The sequence below is a fragment of the Chelonia mydas genome, chromosome 1 (genome assembly GCF_015237465.2).
Source record: "Chelonia mydas isolate rCheMyd1 chromosome 1, rCheMyd1.pri.v2, whole genome shotgun sequence".
NCBI lineage: Eukaryota > Metazoa > Chordata > Testudines > Cheloniidae > Chelonia > Chelonia mydas.
The window spans coordinates 111,339,529-111,356,239 of record NC_057849.1 but is presented as its reverse complement, the minus strand read 5'-3'; the positions used below and the strand labels follow the sequence as shown (position 1 = coordinate 111,356,239).

Below are 16,711 nucleotides of genomic sequence, written 5' to 3'. Positions count from 1 at the left end.
TAATTTCAGATACAGAAATGATACATGCATATAAATAGGATAATCGTATAAATACTAAATCATAACCTTTCCAATGATATCTCACGTGAGCCATCTTGCATAAAGTATATCTGTTATGTCATATTTATATCAAAAGCGTATTTTCATAAAGAATATGGAATGACAATCACACCCTTATTGCCTGCTCCTCCCATAATCATTTCTCAGCTTTCTTCAACACTGTCCTGTGCATGGAATGCCTTTCCTGAGCTGGTCTGAAAAGTCACTACCCTCCCCTCATTTAAATCTCTCCTGAAGCCTCACTGTTTTCTTGACATCTACAGGAAGCTACTTATTTATGTGTGAACTGCTTATTTGTGTGAAGGGAAGAGGTTGAATGCTGGCAGAGAGGGGCTTATGGACACTATATCTAAAGCTAGGGATTGCTGTGGGCAGAGGGGGTCGAATGGTGGAGGGAAGATATGGGAAGGGGAATTTAGTGTGTATAACAAACAAACAAACACAAATGTATGACTAACTAGACGGATGACGGAGTTCGTTGTTTCTGTAGGCCAACCACATTGCACAGATAAGGGGCTCAATGCATTCCTCCATTCTCCCCACAAGCTCCTGGTGTGCCGTCCCCCCACCCTAATTCTGCTGCCTTCTTGGTCATCTCTCCCGTTGACAAATCTCTCTGCCTGCAATACCAAATGGATACTGTTTAGATGAACTAAAACACTTGTGACTGGGCAAAGGTAAATGATCTTGCCTGAGCTAGGCACAGTGTGGATGGAGCTACAGTGCAACTCTCGAGTTTCACTCCTACTCAACCAATATAGCTCCTGATCTGAAGGAGCCCCCAATCTTCCAGTCCTAAACCTCACACCCCCAGTAGTCTGGCAAAGCACCTCAGTCCTGACCAGCAGTTCCATTTGCTGATTCATTTCACCAATGGGATTGAAGCAGGGCTTAAATTCCCCCCAGTATTTTCTGGAGCCTTGAACTTCAGCCCCACAGGAGGCGCTGGGGGATGGGGCTTCTGTCCCGCGGTGCGCACTGGGGTTTGGGGCTATGCTCACACCAGGGCTTCCGCAGGTTTCAAAATATTTACTGGAGCGCCACACTGGATGGCTCCGGCTGAATTTAAGCCCTGGATTGACGTATGAAAATGCAATGGACGGAGCGAATAATGACTGGTTGAGTTACCTCTGATCTCACAATGCTTCTCTGCCTGGAGCACCATATGGGCATTTGTGTGCAACTCAGGCTTCTTCTTCAAGTGCTGGTCCCTGTCTGAATTCCACTGTGGGTACGCATGCACTCCATGCATCCAGAGCTCAGAGAATTTTGATGCACAGGGAGTCATGGCTTCATACTTTAGCGCATCCCAGGGAAGTCCAGTACACCACTGAGGATCTTCCCTTCAGTGAGACTCATCTGTTTAATCAGAAGATGGATAAGTCCTTACACACTTTAAAGGACTCCAGGGCCATCCTCTGCTCCCTGGGCATATATGCACCTACCCTGAAGAGAATATTCCACCTTCAATGATATAGGTAGACTGTAGATAGACTGATGGCTCAACAGTTCTTCCACCTGAGACCTTATGAGCAACCCCTAATAGTCAGCGAGTTCAAAAGACCTGCTTCATCACACCTTCTGCAGCAGATTCCTCATTCCAATCCCAGCCCTCAGTGGAACGTTATTTTTGACGGGAGCTATAAATCACTAAGTCCAACATGTCCTGACTGCCAACACACTCCTTGGGGGTCACTAGTACTCCTTTTCAACACCTGGAGTGCAATAACAATGAAGAAATGGTGGTCAGCATTATCCATTCTGGCTGTATAATAGAGTTTGTGCCCTACCTCCTCCAAAACGCCCCTTTCCCTCCTCCCTCTCGGAGACCACTTTCATGAGAACATTCTCAGACGAGAAGTGGAATCTCTTACAGCAAAGAGCAATAAAGCAGGTTGCTCTTCAGTACCAAATAAGTGTTTTTTACTTGACGTATTTCCCAGTTTCCAGAAAGAAAGGCAGTTGGAGATCTAGTCTTGACCACCACCACCATCTCAACCGCTTTATTTGCAAACTCAGGTTTTGCATGATCATGTTGGCATGGTAGTTCAATCTCTGGAAAAAGACAAGTGGTTTACAGCTCTTAACATGAAGGATGCCTACTTTTACATGGACATCCACCATGCCCCACTCATCAGTGCTTTCTCAGATTCATAGTCACCGCCACTCACTTTCACTACAGAGTACTCCCTTTCAGCGCTGCTACCTTCCCCAGGGTCTTTACCAAGGTGTTCTCTGTCAAAGCAGTCTATATCAGATGCTGTGATTTCACCATCTTCCCCTACCTCGATGAATGGCTCCTTGTCACGAGATCACGCCAAGAGGCCAGGTGACAGTTGCTACAACTCCTCTCCTCTCTGGGGATTAGCATAAATGCCAAAAAATGTGTTCTTATCCCTAAACTTTGGACTTCATTGGGGCATCCTTAAGTTTAATCATGCAAGGGCTTACTTTCCAAGAGACAGGTTTCAGGCTATGAATGTTATCATGGACCAGTTCATAACCAACCCCAGGGTGCCTGTCAAGATCTGTCTTTCTCTCCTAGGCCATATGGCCTCATGCATATGTCATGCCTTTTGCAAGACTCCACCTTGTTGCCTACAAGCGTGGCTTCTGACTTTGTACTTACCAAACCTACAGTGCACGAGCACCTAGTGACTATTACCACCAAAGTGATATTGTTCTTGTCATGGTGGAAAAATCCCCATCAGGTTTGTGTCGGTGTTCCTTTCCTCGCCTTCATACCAGAAAGGGTGATGATTGCCGACACATTTCTGTTGAGTTGGGGAGCTTACATGGACAACCGTACAGCACAAGACACCTGGACATCTCAAGAATCACATTCAATTCACGTCAGTGTTCTAGAGCTATGAGCGGTTTGACAGGCTTGCAAAACCTTTCTCCCGTTCATTCAGTTTCACCATGCCGACAATATCACAACTGTCTTTTAGATCAACAATCGGAGGCACGAGATCTGCCCCTAAGTGTGCAGAAATGGTCAGTCTGTGGAACTGGTGCATCAGCAGTCGGATTACCCTGTCAGCAGTCTGCCTCTGAAGGAACCAGAACGTGTGTCTCAGCAGACACTTTGCAAGTTGATCACAAGTGGGAGCTATGCTACTCTGTGATGAACAATATTTTCGCTCTGTGGGGGGACCTCCCAAACAAAGAGGAAATGCTACGTATATTGCTCCAAAAGAGCCTTTGGTCACCACTCACAAGGCAATGCTTTACTCCTTCCATGGTCAGACCATCTGAACTATGTCCTCCCGCCACTACCACTCCTGCCTCAAGATTTGCACACGATTTGACAGGCCAATGCATGAGTTATTCTTATTGCCCCCAACTAACCCAGAAGTTTTGATTCCTGAACCTCCTACGCATGTTGTTTTTGGGTACTGATCATTATTCCTATGTTTCCCAATCTTCTGACTCAGAGGAATGGCAAAATCAGGCTTCCCAACCCACATCTGCTTCCTCCCAGAGCTTGGTTTGTGGATGGGCATCATGCTTAGAGCAATTGTGTTCTGAAGCTGTTCAGAATGTCCTTTCTAATAGTAGGAAGGATTCCACTAGAAAATATTACCTAACCAAGCCATCTGGGCATATCAAAGATGTATTTCTCTAGAATCCACAGATATTCCTCTCATTCTGGACTGTATTCTTTCTATGCAGACAACAAGATTGTCAGTTCCTCATGGGTTCATTTGGCAACCATCTGCCTTCACGGGGCTACTCGATCTTTGCGCACTCTCCGGCTAGCAAATTCTGGAAAGGTCTAATCAGAACCTTTCGGCCTATCAAAAAGTCTGTTCCTCAGTGGGACTTGAACCTTGTTTTCTCAGTGCTCACTAAGCCTCCATTTGAAACATTAGCTTCTTGCTTCATGTCTTTCCTATCCATGAAGGTCACATTCCTGGTAGCCATCACCTCAGCCAGGTGGTTTGGTGAGCTTGGGGCATTGATGGCAGATCCTGCTTACACTATATTGCATAAGGACAAGCTTCCATTACATTTGTACCCTAAATTCACCCCCAATCTGAGTTTCACGTGACCTAGCCTATCCACTTACCTGCATTTGTCCCAAAACTTCACACATCCTCAGAAGAAAGGAGGCTCCATTCCCTCAGTGTTTGGCAAGCCTTAGCCTTTCATAACCTGAAAACAATCAGGAAATCCTCTGGACTATTTGTCACCATAATGGACAGGGCCAAGGGTCAGGTTATATTCTCTCAAAGAATCTCAAAATGGATGTTGGCCTGCATGTAGACAACTGATATCAGAGCAAATCTTCCCCCTCCTCATGGGGTAAGAGCTCATTCCGCAAGAACGCAAGCAACATCTATGGCTTCTTTTCAATAGGGGTGCCTCTACTTGATAATTGTAAGGCAGCTACATGGCACTCAGTCCACACAGTTATTAGACGCTGTGCCTTGGTATCTCTGCTGATGCATCTTTTGGAACAGCAGTCCTTTGTTCGGCTCTGCCATCTACAACCTCTCACCCTCCTATTTGAGTACTTCTTGTCAATCACCCACAGTGGAATACACATAGGAATCAGCACTCAGAAGAATCTCCAGTTACTAAATGTAAGTAATTTTTTTTTTCCAGTTTTTCTGAGTGTCAATAAAATTAGATGTGGTCTTCAAAAGTTACCATGTTAGACAGACCAATAGAGAAATGACATCAAGTTGAGTGTGAGGCCTCATTTTGCTTGGCCAGCAAGAAGTGCATCTATCATCACATGATTTGTGTTGTATCCCATTCACCCATCCTTCAGTAGATGGTATGCTCTCCAGAGCCGGGACTGAGTCTTTCTTTACATTTGTAAAGTGCCTAGAGCCTTTTGGGAACTACTGGAGTATAAATAAAAACAAAAATCCTGCTAATCTGCTGGTTTACTCAGAGAAGAAAGGAGAAAGTAATTAGGAAAAAGTCATGCAGAATAAAGAACTGCATGAATACCAAAACAGCATAAGAGATCAGATGACTGAAAAAGGTGAGGGATGGAAAAAGAAAAACTCAGATATACAGAAAATGAAGTGTATGAAGAAGGGTGGGTAAATGAAGTGTTAGCTAGAAGGGGAAGTGCTTTGTTAGTAAGGGAATTTGCTTTGGATTTTTAGCCAAGAATAAGGTTGAGAACCAGAGCCCCTGGAGCCATATACCTGAACCCGCAAGCTGGGAGTTTTGGGTTTTTTTACTTTGTCTGATACAGTGTTACTTAAAGCACTTTGGTATTTAGAACAACTTTTGTTTTATTTTTTAACATCCAGATATTTTATTTACCTACAGGTGAGTTCATTATCGGTCGTGTTATTAAAGCTATGAATAATAGCTGGCATCCAGAATGCTTCTGCTGTGACATCTGCCAACAAGTACTGGCAGATATTGGATTTGTCAAGAATGCTGGCAGGTAGATCTTCACCCCCTTCTGTATTGGTCATAAGCAAAATGAAGTGATAATGGGGTTTACAGTTTATTAAGGCTTCTAAAAATCTTTAGCTGACATGATGTAACCTCTTTAATAAAACACAGTTAAAGGAGTAACTAAAGTATCTCTGTTTACGTGTAAGGTGCCCTTATGGGGCAGGGGTTCAAGCAAGTCTGATCTGCAGAGAACACAGCTCAAAAATGAAATGTAAATATTAAATATTGATTTTTTTTAATACTTACAGAAACATTTAAAGAATGTTCCACTACACCTTCAGACTTTCCATCAAGGTCACCTTCTGGGTATATCTGTTACCTTACGTCACTCAGTGCCAGTGGTACTTTGAAATATAATAGGGGAGAACATTTTCAAAGTAGTGTACCAGAGATAGATAAATGTACCCCATTAATTCTTTTACATGATGTCAGATTTTTTCTGGTGTGATTCCAGCAACTCATGCGTCACAACCAGTGGTGCTGAGATACTAAAAATTTAGATAAAAGTGTACACACCTACCTTGCACCACTTTGGAATTCTGATGGCACCTCTCCAGAATAAAGTGCATTGCTACAAGTCAGTGCTTTTTATTTTCTGTTTTAATGCTTTTTTGTGTGTGAATTTTACCTGACTGAGATGATTTTATATTAGGGAGCCTGGAAAAAGCAGTAGTTTAGTTCGTACGTAAAAATGTTGCTCTTCTTTGCGAGCTCTTTCAAGGCCATTGTGGGCCACATTGTGATACCCTTACTCTGACTTATTAGCAGCACCTTACTCCTGGAGTAGTCCCCTTAAATTCAGTGGGACTATTCCTAGAGTAGGATATTTTTCAATGTGAGTAAATGTCCTGGGCCACTATCTCGCAAACAGATACATGCTTAACTTTAAGCATGTGACTTCAAATGGTAAAAGTGACATTCATACATAAGTGTAGAATCAGAGCCTAAGTGAGCATATAGCTTCCCATCTAAACTTCCGTGATTCACAGAGTAAAACACTTGGCAACAAAAATCTTTAGCAAATTCTAATTCCTTTTTTACTTTTACCTGTACATTAAATGCAAGAGAACAGAAGAATGAGCCTCTGGGCTGGATGGAAGTAAACTGACTATTTTTTTCCCCTCTCTTGAGCTTGGGTTTCTCTTAAGGGTACTGTTTATATGATTTATTCAAATAACAGATTGAATTGAGATCCTAATAGATTTTTGTTTGTGTTTTTATTGTGTAGTAAGATTCAAAAAGTATTTGTCATAAATATAAAGAGAAGGGTAAACACCTTTAAAATCCCTCCTGGCCAGAGGAAAAACCCTTTCACCTGTAAAGGGTTAAGAAGCTAGGATAACCTCGCTGGCACCTGACCAAAATGACCAATGAGGAGACAAGATAATTTCAAAAGCTGGGGGGAGGGAGAAACAAAGCCTCTCTCTCTGTCTGTGTGATGCTTTTGCTGGGGACAGAACAGGAATGGAGTCTTAGAACTTAGTAAGTAATCTAGCTAGATATGCATTAGATTCTGATTTCTTTAAATGGCTGAGAGTATAAGCTGTGCTGAATGGAATGGATATTCCTGTTTTTGTGTCTTTTTGTAACTTAAGGTTTTGCCTAGAGAGATTCTCTATGTTTTGAATCTAATTACCCTGTAAGGTATTTACCATCCTGATTTTACAGAGGTGTTTCTTTTTACTTTTTTTTCTATTAAAATTCTTCTTTTAAGAAACTGAATGCTTTTTTCATTGTTCTTAAGATCCAAGGGTTTGGGTCTGTGTTCACCTATGCAAATTGGTGGGGATTTTTATCAAACCTTCCCCAGGAAAGGGGGTGTAAGATTGGGGAGGATTTTGGGGGGAAGACGTTTGGTGGTGGCAGCGAAAGTCCAAGGGCAAAAGGTAAAATAGTTTGTATCTTGGGGAAGTTTTAACCTAAGCTGGTAAAAGTAAGCTTAGGAGGTTTTCATGCAGGTCCCCACATCTGTCCCCTAGAGTTCAGAGTGGGGAAGGAATCTTGACAGTATTTATTACTGTTACTGTTTTTTCTCTGTTTTTAGGCATCTTTGCCGTCCTTGTCACAACCGGGAGAAAGCCAGGGGTCTGGGAAAATACATCTGCCAGAAGTGCCATGCCATTATTGATGAACAACCGCTCATATTCAAGAATGATCCCTATCATCCTGATCATTTCAACTGTGCCAATTGCGGGTAATTGTATTTTATAGAAGAAAAAAACCTTAAGAAAATGCTGATTTTCATTTGTTTTGTCTGTTTAAATCTAAAGTCAGCTGTATTGATGTAATCCACATTATCAGAGTGTGATTCTTTGTCCCCTCTAGCAGCTAGACCATGTACGGAAGTTTGAGTCTGCCATTACCTCTGGGCTCATGGACTTGATCCTTTAGCTCAAACAGTAGAGGCTCCTAGATTACAGAAACCTGGAGTTCAGTCCTCTCTCAGACAAGCTTTAATGAAAGCTGAGGTTCTGGAGAACAAGATGGTATCTTGGGAGAGGTTGTAGTAACATTGTGTGTACCCCCAATTCTAGCTCTGGGCACAGATGAGGGTTTCAGTAGTGAGGAAAGGACAGATTTTGGTAATACTACAAGAAACAGAAGTGACCAGATTTACTGAGAGACTGGATGCAGGGGAGAACAGGAGAGAGGAGCTGAAGATGACACTGAGGTTGCATTCCTTGGAGGATAATCCAGTTACAAGTGACAAAAGAGATAGAGGATGAAGTGGAGAGGAATTAAGAGGAAAGATGAGAATTTCATTTTGGAAAGAGATTGAGTTTGAAATGGTGATAGAAGATGTGAGACTGGACAGAACCTCACCTCATGCAATCCTTTAAAATAATTGAACCATTTGTAACAGTGAGGGTAACAGTGTTCTGGTTCACTTGAAATGGTATCAGACTTATCAGTGATCTGATTTGCAGACACTCATGTATGTGTGGCACATAATATTGACTAGGATTTAAGATTATAAGCATTGTGGTCTGAAGGAATAAAAAGTCAAAATGCCCAAAACCGTAGGCTGAATGAACTGCTACTTAGCAGTAATCTTAATTATAAACTAAGAAATCTCAGTGAATTTTCTATTTTTCTTCACTTGTTTAAAAAAAAAAAAAGTGCAGCCACTTCACCTCCCCCACTCGCTTCCCTCTTTTGCTGCTTAACTTATTCCTCTGCCTCCTCTAGTTTTTGAAAGCAAATTGTAAATTCTTCCCTATTCTTTCTTTGAAACAATGGGTCTTCAGCTGTGGCAGCTGGTCCTTGTCTTCAGGGCTGAACCACTTCCCCAATTTTTACAGGCTGTGATGGCAGCTGTGTTGACACTATACAGCAGAACCCCTATAGCTCTTGGGGCAATTCTGAGGAGAGAGTGTTTCTGCTTCAAATAGCTCCTCGGAGAATCTGTGGATTTTCAAAGTGGCCTCTGCAGCAGCTGGAAAAGGCAATTTTCCATCCCCTGGAGGGACTAAAGCTTGCATGGATATTAGCAGTGGGTAAACACAGATTTTCCCCCAGTTTTCCATGTCCTGCACAGAGATGCTGGATTGGAGGTATTATGGGAGATAACACAGGCGCACTAGTTTGTAGCTGACTATCCAGTAATTTGGTGGTAGGGAAGTTTTCACTTTAGATATTTAGTGCCACAGCAAAGATCAGTTTAAAAAGAATCTGTAATCCTAAATCAAGAGCAACCAAATGAGACCATCATTGATTATACAGGTTGAACCTCTCTAGTCTGGCACTCTCTGGTCCGGCAACATCCATGGTCCGGCATGATTTTGTAACATTGTTTGTAAATTGTGTAACAGTACTAACACTTTGTTATGAAGAGAGCTGGTAAGTCTTGTCTAGGCAGTGTTGCAAGCATTGTTGCATTTATTCGCCTCCCTGAGATAAAAAATAAAAAGAGACCTGCTCGCTACAATATTGACCTTCCGTGGTTCGGCAAATTCTCTGGTTCAGGACCTGAGGGTGCCGGACTAAAGAGGTTCAACCTGTAGTCCGTTTTAAAGCTTAATTCTGACAGTGTCATTTTTACTGTTCTTAATAACATCATTATTCAGATTTATCATCCAATTTAGTGGTTAAAACAAAGAAGCGTACAGAGATTCTGAGATAGTAAGAATATACATGACTGTCACATATAGGTGCATATTTTTCTTTATCCCTGAACCCTGTAAAGGCATGCATGATTGACTTGGCCTAGAGCACTAAATTCCAGGCTCAATTACACTGATGTTAATCCACAGGAAATCAGATGACTGTAGTGGATTACACTAGTGTCACTGAGAACAGAAGTTAGCCCAGTGTATCTAGGACCTTGTCTACACTAACGAGGGAAGTCAATCTAAGTTACGCTAGTTAAGTTAGGTAAATTATGTAGCTGAAATCGAGGTAGCTTAGATCGACTTACAGCGGTGTCTACACCACGGTATGTCGACGGGAGGCGCTCTCCCATCAGTTTATCAACGTCTTCACCAGACCCACTAAATCAATGCCGCTGCATCAATTGCAGCTGCACCGATTTAGACCATAGTGAAGACAAGCCCTAGATCTTGCAAATGTTCAGTGTAGATGGCATGTAAGAAAATGATGAAACTCTTATAAATCAGATATTTAGAGAAAGTAAAAAACTTAATGCATTATACTTAACACACATTTCTGAGTTTTCCAGGCAAACATTCAATCTTCAAGATAAAATCCAATGAACCAGGCTATTTTGAACACTAATGTCCAAATCCCATAATGGAGTGTAAATAAAACTTCTGAAAGAAATTCATAAAAATAAAGTCATGCCTTCAAAACCACCCATTAACTAAAATCCTTCTCTGTATTCTCAGATTCTTTGTGATCATGTTTGATTCATTAATTTTTGAACAGGAAGGAACTTACTGCTGATGCTCGTGAGTTGAAGGGAGAATTATATTGTTTACCATGCCATGATAAAATGGGTGTCCCCATCTGTGGAGCATGTAGGAGACCAATTGAAGGACGAGTGGTGAATGCTATGGGGAAACAGTGGCATGTGGAGGTAAATGTCAGAGTGTATTGTATTTTATAAATATTGGCATGAATATACTAGGTCTGGAATTTTATGGGTCAGTTTCAATCGAAAGGATTAGAAAATTCTACAGAAATGGTTGGTAAAGTAAGTTGTAGAGCATGTCTTCAATTGTAATCACACACACAGTTTATTTCATTTTGAAAAATTCTGCATTTTGAGAGTGATTCCCTATATTTCAGATGAGAAATAGTTGTAGAACTCACAATATCTCTTTAATCAACAGAAACTTTTTAAGTGTCTATATACACGAGAACACTGTCACGAAGGTATGGTTTAGCTGCCACAAATTTCCTGTGTGGTCTTGGGCAAATTATTATCCCCATTTTACAGATGGAGATGCAGACACAGAGAGATTAAATATTGACATTGCCTACTTTCCAGGCTGTGTATCAAGTTAAGTTCACTGTTCAAAAAGGTACTTTGAGATCCTTGGGAAGCGCTATAGAAGTGCAAAGTATTATACAGAAATGTAGTAATATTTTGCATAAATACTATTCATTACAAACTGGAGAGTTGGTTTGAAATAAATAGGATTAAATTCAATAATGACAAATGCAAAGTGCTGCACATAGGAAGGAATAATTAATTGTACAACTACAAAATGGGAAATGACTTCCTACAAAGGAGTACTGCAGAAAAGTATCTGGGTTTATAGTAGATCATAAACTAAATATGAATCAACAATGTAATACTGCTGCAAAAAAGCAAACAGCATTCTGGGATGTATTAGCAAGAATGTTGTAAGCAAGACATGAGAAATAATTATTTCACTCTACTGATAAGGCCTCAGTAGAAGTACTGGGTACAGTTCTGGAAACTTCAGGAAACCACACTTCAGGAAAGATGTGGACAAACTGGGGAAAGTCCAGAGGAGAGCAACAAAATCAATTAAAGATATAGAAACTATGACCTATGAGGAAAGGTTGAAACAATTGGGTTGGTTTAGTCTGGAGAAGAGAAGACTGAGAGGTGATGTGATAAGTCTTCAAGTACATAAAAGGTTGCTATAGAGGGGGAGAGGGGGAGATAAATTTTTCAGTCAGCAAACCTCTGAGTGCGACCCACCCCTTATAAATTAAAAACCTTTTTTTATATTTAACACTATTATAAATGCTGGAGGGGAAGTGGAATTTGGGGATGGAGGCTGACAGCTCGTGACCTCCACGTAATAACCTCGCGACCCCCTGAGGGATCACGACCCCCAGTTTGAGAACCCCTGGTCTAAAGGGACAGTGAAAGATAACTATAAAGTTTTAGATCCCAGAAAAAGCATTCAGTTTTTCTGATCAATCAAAAATAGGTGAATATCCCCACCTACAGGTCAAAACCCAGAAGTATTGTCATTACCATAGAAGCCCACAGTGTGGCAAACCCTTTCTCACGCTGTGTCAAATGCTGTGCCGAGCACATGCAACATTTATATTTGAATTCTGTTCACTCAGTTTTCAGTCTAAGACTTCTGTGGTAGGGGTCCGCAAATGAAAAAGGATTGAAGACCATTGGTTTAGACATTAGGAAAATCTTCCGAAGTAAGAGTAGTTAAGCACTGAAACAAATTACCTAGGGAGGTTGTGGAATCTCTATCATTGAAGGTTTTTAAGAACAGATTAGACAAACACCTGTTAGGGATGGTCTAAAGCTAATGAGTCCTGTCTCAGTGCAAGGGGCTAGACCAGATGACCTATTAAGGTCCTTTCCAGTCCTACATTTCTATGATTCTGTTACAGAGTTCAATAATACTACTTTGCCATCTATGACACCTTCTATTTGAAAATCTTAAAGCATTTCGCAAACAATTGTTGAGCATTTCAAAGAAGTGCAGGAGATTTAGCCATGAATCTTTCATGAAATTTAATGGAATATATGTAGCTAAATCCTTTAAACTGCTCTGAAAATCTCAATCAATAAATTTATCCTTATACCACATTCTGGTGAGTATTATGCCCATCTTATGGATGGGAGAATTGAGGCAAAAAGAAATTAAGTGACTCCAAAGTCAGGGCAGGGTCATAAATGGAACCCAAATCTGCTTACTCCCGCTCCCTTAATCACAAGATCATCCTTCCTCCTCAGATATCTTAAAATAAATAAATAAAAAACACACCACCATTGACCAGGTTATTGTGATTGCCAAACAGTAAGCGTAGCAATAAAGTTTCTTTAAGTTAGTTTAAGAATTTTCCATGATATCAATGCAGTTTATCAACTAGTAATGAATCCAAAACCTTTTCTTCAGTTTATTTTTTTCTTCAGTCTATTTTCTTTAAAATTTAAGACTTTAAAATGAGCAATATTTTGTTTTTTTTAACGTTTTAAATCTACAAGTAATAAAAGTGTTTCTAATTTTAAAGAAGGCATTACGAGCAGACTGTCCTTCGATAATGCTCAGTCCTGAGTATCTGTTTCCAAAGAAATGCCATTAACTCAATCAATCCAGAGACAATTTATATCATTTTCTTTGCAGCATTTTGTTTGTGCAAAGTGTGAAAAGCCATTTCTTGGTCATCGTCACTACGAGAGGAAGGGCTTGGCATATTGTGAAACCCATTACAATCAGGTAAGTTTGATTTTTGTATCTTAGCCATTAATAAATTCATGATTCATCAACTCACTTATATCTGTAGGAGAGAAAAATATTAACACTAAGGGACTAGTTTTGCCTTCTGACAACCATCTGTGTCTTGAAAAGTAGTGCCGTAGTATTGTAATTCCTTAAACGTTTTAACATATTTCTGCAAATGGTTCAAGTATTTAAAAACAAAACTGTTAAAGACTTAACAAAACATTCAGTATATACTCGGCATTCAAATCCATAATTACTAATGACTGTAGGACTATTGGCTGTGAACTTTGTAATATCTGCAAGGTCAGTGCACCTGTTCAGTGCTGCTAATGACACCCAACTTTTCCAAGAATTTAAGGAAAATTTGTCACTTAGTGTCTAGGGTTTAACACTAGGCTTTAGTTAATGGAGTGGCTTTCCTTACAGCTGGTACCGCACGATGTTGTGACTCTACATGAAGATATGCTGTGAAACCCAGCTTGACTCACTTTTTCTCCATCTAAGACTGCAAATACCAAATGCATTTGTCAGAGAACACCGCCTAGTGACTATTTTCATTTTCATACATGGATTATAGTCAATGTTCCTTTCCCCTACAGACCCCTTTTTTATAGTCACTTAGATACCACAGCAAGGAGCGTAGTTTAAACATACAAAAGATTTTTTGTGAGTGTATTCTGTTAACTGTTAAAATAAACTTGTTGCAGCTATTTTAAACATGAGCAAACTGCAAAGTGTCACATGCACACACCTTTTGGCACTTAAAAAATGGGTAATAAGCTCCATAGTTCTATGGCATGTATTAATTACAGATTCCTGATTATTCAGTTTTGAAGGTTTGATGTTTGAAATGTTGATAGTATAGCTGTAAATAAGAAATGCCATAACACTACAGATGTTACATAAAATTTGGGCCAAAAGTAGAGTGGGAGGGTGGATGGGTGTGTACATAAAAATTGAAACTAAGCAACAGAAACAGCAAGGCATTGTTCTAGACATGCAGAAGAACCTGAAAGTTCAAATTGACTAGAAACAAGTGATATACAAAAGTGAAACTGTCTAGCTTAATTTTCCAAGATGAAAGAAATGCAAAAAGGAAACAAAACATAATTAGTAGAGAAGAAAACATAAATTAAACATTATATTTCATGTTTAATAATGAAGGGTCTTATTTGTAATGGGAATGGATAGGTGACTTTAGGGGAAAAAAAGAATTAAGTAATTTGACAATAGGCATTCCTTTAATCTTACGGAGTTTGTCAGAAAAGTTGCTATGTCCATATGCGGAGTTGCAATTATTTTGTTTCTAAAATTCTACCCAGGGTAAGTTTTTAAAGTTAAAAATTCATATTTCCCCCCTATCCACAGCTGTTTGGTGATGTTTGTTTCCACTGTAATCGTGTGATTGAAGGAGATGGTAAGCATTTCTTAAATTGCATTTTTTTTTGTCACGTCACTTCAGTAGGAAGCATTTACTAAAAGAGGTACCAGGGAAAGGGAAGACTAGTGTTGAATCCCTTTAGAAATGCTGATTCCCATCATGCCTTTTTATAAATTCTTCAGAGTTTCTGTGAGTGAAATAAGAAAGTAAAACGGCAAGGCCCCAATCCTATAGTGAGTTTTACACAGGCAGCTTCCTTTACCTGTGTGGAGCCCCACTGACTTTAATAGACCTCGATGCTGGTACAGTAATCTACATGCATGCACCTTATTACAGAATTAGGGCTTAAGGGCCTGATTTTTAAAGGTATTTAGGTGCCTAAAGAGGCAGATAGGTGCCTAGTGGGATTTTCAAAAACTCATAGGCACCTAATTTCCATGATTTTAATGGAAATTAGGCACCTAGGAGCTTTGAAATCCCACTAGGTTGCTATCTGCATCTTTAGGTACCTACATATTTTACTTAAAAAAAAATAATCTGGCCTTAAGTCTGTAGAAGTGATGCTGTCACAAACACTGCCAAAGGATTAGCATTCAGCAAAACAATGTGTCTATAAAGACAATCCAGAAGCCCATTAACCTGGAGTGTGGCTGTTGACAACCAACTGGGACAGGATGGTAGAAAAAGCAGATAGTTTTGTATTGCCTCATATTAAATTAATACCTACCTTACAACAACACCTAGCTGAACCAATACCATGTACCAGTAATAGCACCAGCTAAACCAAAACCAGTAATCAAGTGGGATGAGGCCCAGACACTTTAAAAGGACATCATGGATTATAATCATGACACTAAAGGATGAGCTCCAGGTTCAGATGGTGTGCTTTCCATATAGTTTCAAGTCTCCACTCTACCTATAAAACTACAATTTAGGAGTCTTCTTGAAGGAAATATTCTGCTCACCTTCATTAAAATCCTCCAAAAACAAATAAAAATCTGGTGAAACAGGTAACTTCAGCCTTGTATGATAAGTAGGTACATGTTTCATATGTACACTATGTAATCTGGCTGCCTCATACTGTATGTTCTGGTTGCTAAACTGAGCAAATTGTAGTGTGTCATTTCATTGCTGTGGGGTAATTTTTAATCATTGTTTTAAATTTATTCTATTATTCTACCAAAGAGGGAGGGGTGAACATGTCAGACAGCCAGTTAACTATAGCAGGATCTATATGGTTGTCTGCCTCAGAGGGATCATCTATGGAGCAATACATCAATTATCTATCTGATTAGGTTACCTCTGACAAACAGCAGAGTACCTTTCTCCAAAATGACACTTATTGGACAACTAGCATCCGGAAGTGCTTGCCCAACGGTGACAGCTACTATAATTGAACATGACTACAGCTGTCTGACAATAGTCAGTTTCATTCATAGTAGGCAATTGGGTTGCCAACCCTCCCGGTATCAGGCGCTATGTCCCGGAGGCTACTGCAGCCAAACTGGGAGATTTTGGCTCTAAAAGTCCGGCGGCAGCCTGCCTGCCCTGGCCCTGTGTCGCTCCTGACAGTGGCCATCATGTTCCGGGGGGGGGGGGGCTGCGTGCTCCCCCCCCCCCCCCCCCCCCCCGAGCACTGATTCCGCAGCTCCCATTGGCAGGGAACTGTGGCCAATGGAAGCTGCGAGGGTGGCGTTTGCTGGCACAGGCAGCACGTGGAGCCCTCTGCCCCCCTCCCCCACCCTCTGGGGCTGCAGGAGATGTGCTGGCTGCTTCCGGGAACGGCGCGGGGCCAGGGCAGGCACGGAGTCTGCCTTAGCCCCGCTGTGCCACCGGCCAGAACCTGCACCCCTCACCCCCTCCTACACCCCAATCTCCTGGCCCAGCCCTGAGCCCTCTCCAGCACCCAAACTCCCTCCCAGAGCCTGCACCCCACATCCCCTTCTGCACCCCAACCCCTTGCCCCAGGCTCAGCCTGGAGCCCCCTCCCACACTCCAAACCCCTCTGCCCCAGCCCAGAGCCCGCACACCAACCCTTTGCTCCAGGCCAGTGAAAGTGAGTGAAGGTGGTGGTTAGCGAGCGAAGGAAGTAGGGAGGAATGGAGTGAGCGGGGAGGGGCCTCAAGGAAGGGGCGGGGCAAGGGTATTTGAGTTTTTGTGATTAGACAGTTGGCAACCCTAGTAGGCAACCTTGGGTGCATTTTTATAG

General features: G+C 41.2%; 1 protein-coding gene across 12 annotated transcripts in view; it reads left to right on the top strand.

The window, feature by feature from the left end:
* The window catches only part of LIMS1 (LIM zinc finger domain containing 1), a 127,731-nt gene that overhangs the window by 99,918 nt on the left and 11,102 nt on the right, over positions 1-16,711 (top strand). For 11 of the 12 annotated variants that reach the window (XM_037897586.2, XM_043536261.1, XM_037897594.2 and 8 more), the window contains 5 exons: positions 5,356-5,476; positions 7,535-7,684; positions 10,375-10,525; positions 13,023-13,115; positions 14,490-14,538. In XM_037897586.2, the coding sequence (XP_037753514.1) occupies positions 5,356-5,476; positions 7,535-7,684; positions 10,375-10,525; positions 13,023-13,115; positions 14,490-14,538 (564 nt within the window). The other variant, XM_043536274.1, reaches the window with a different exon arrangement.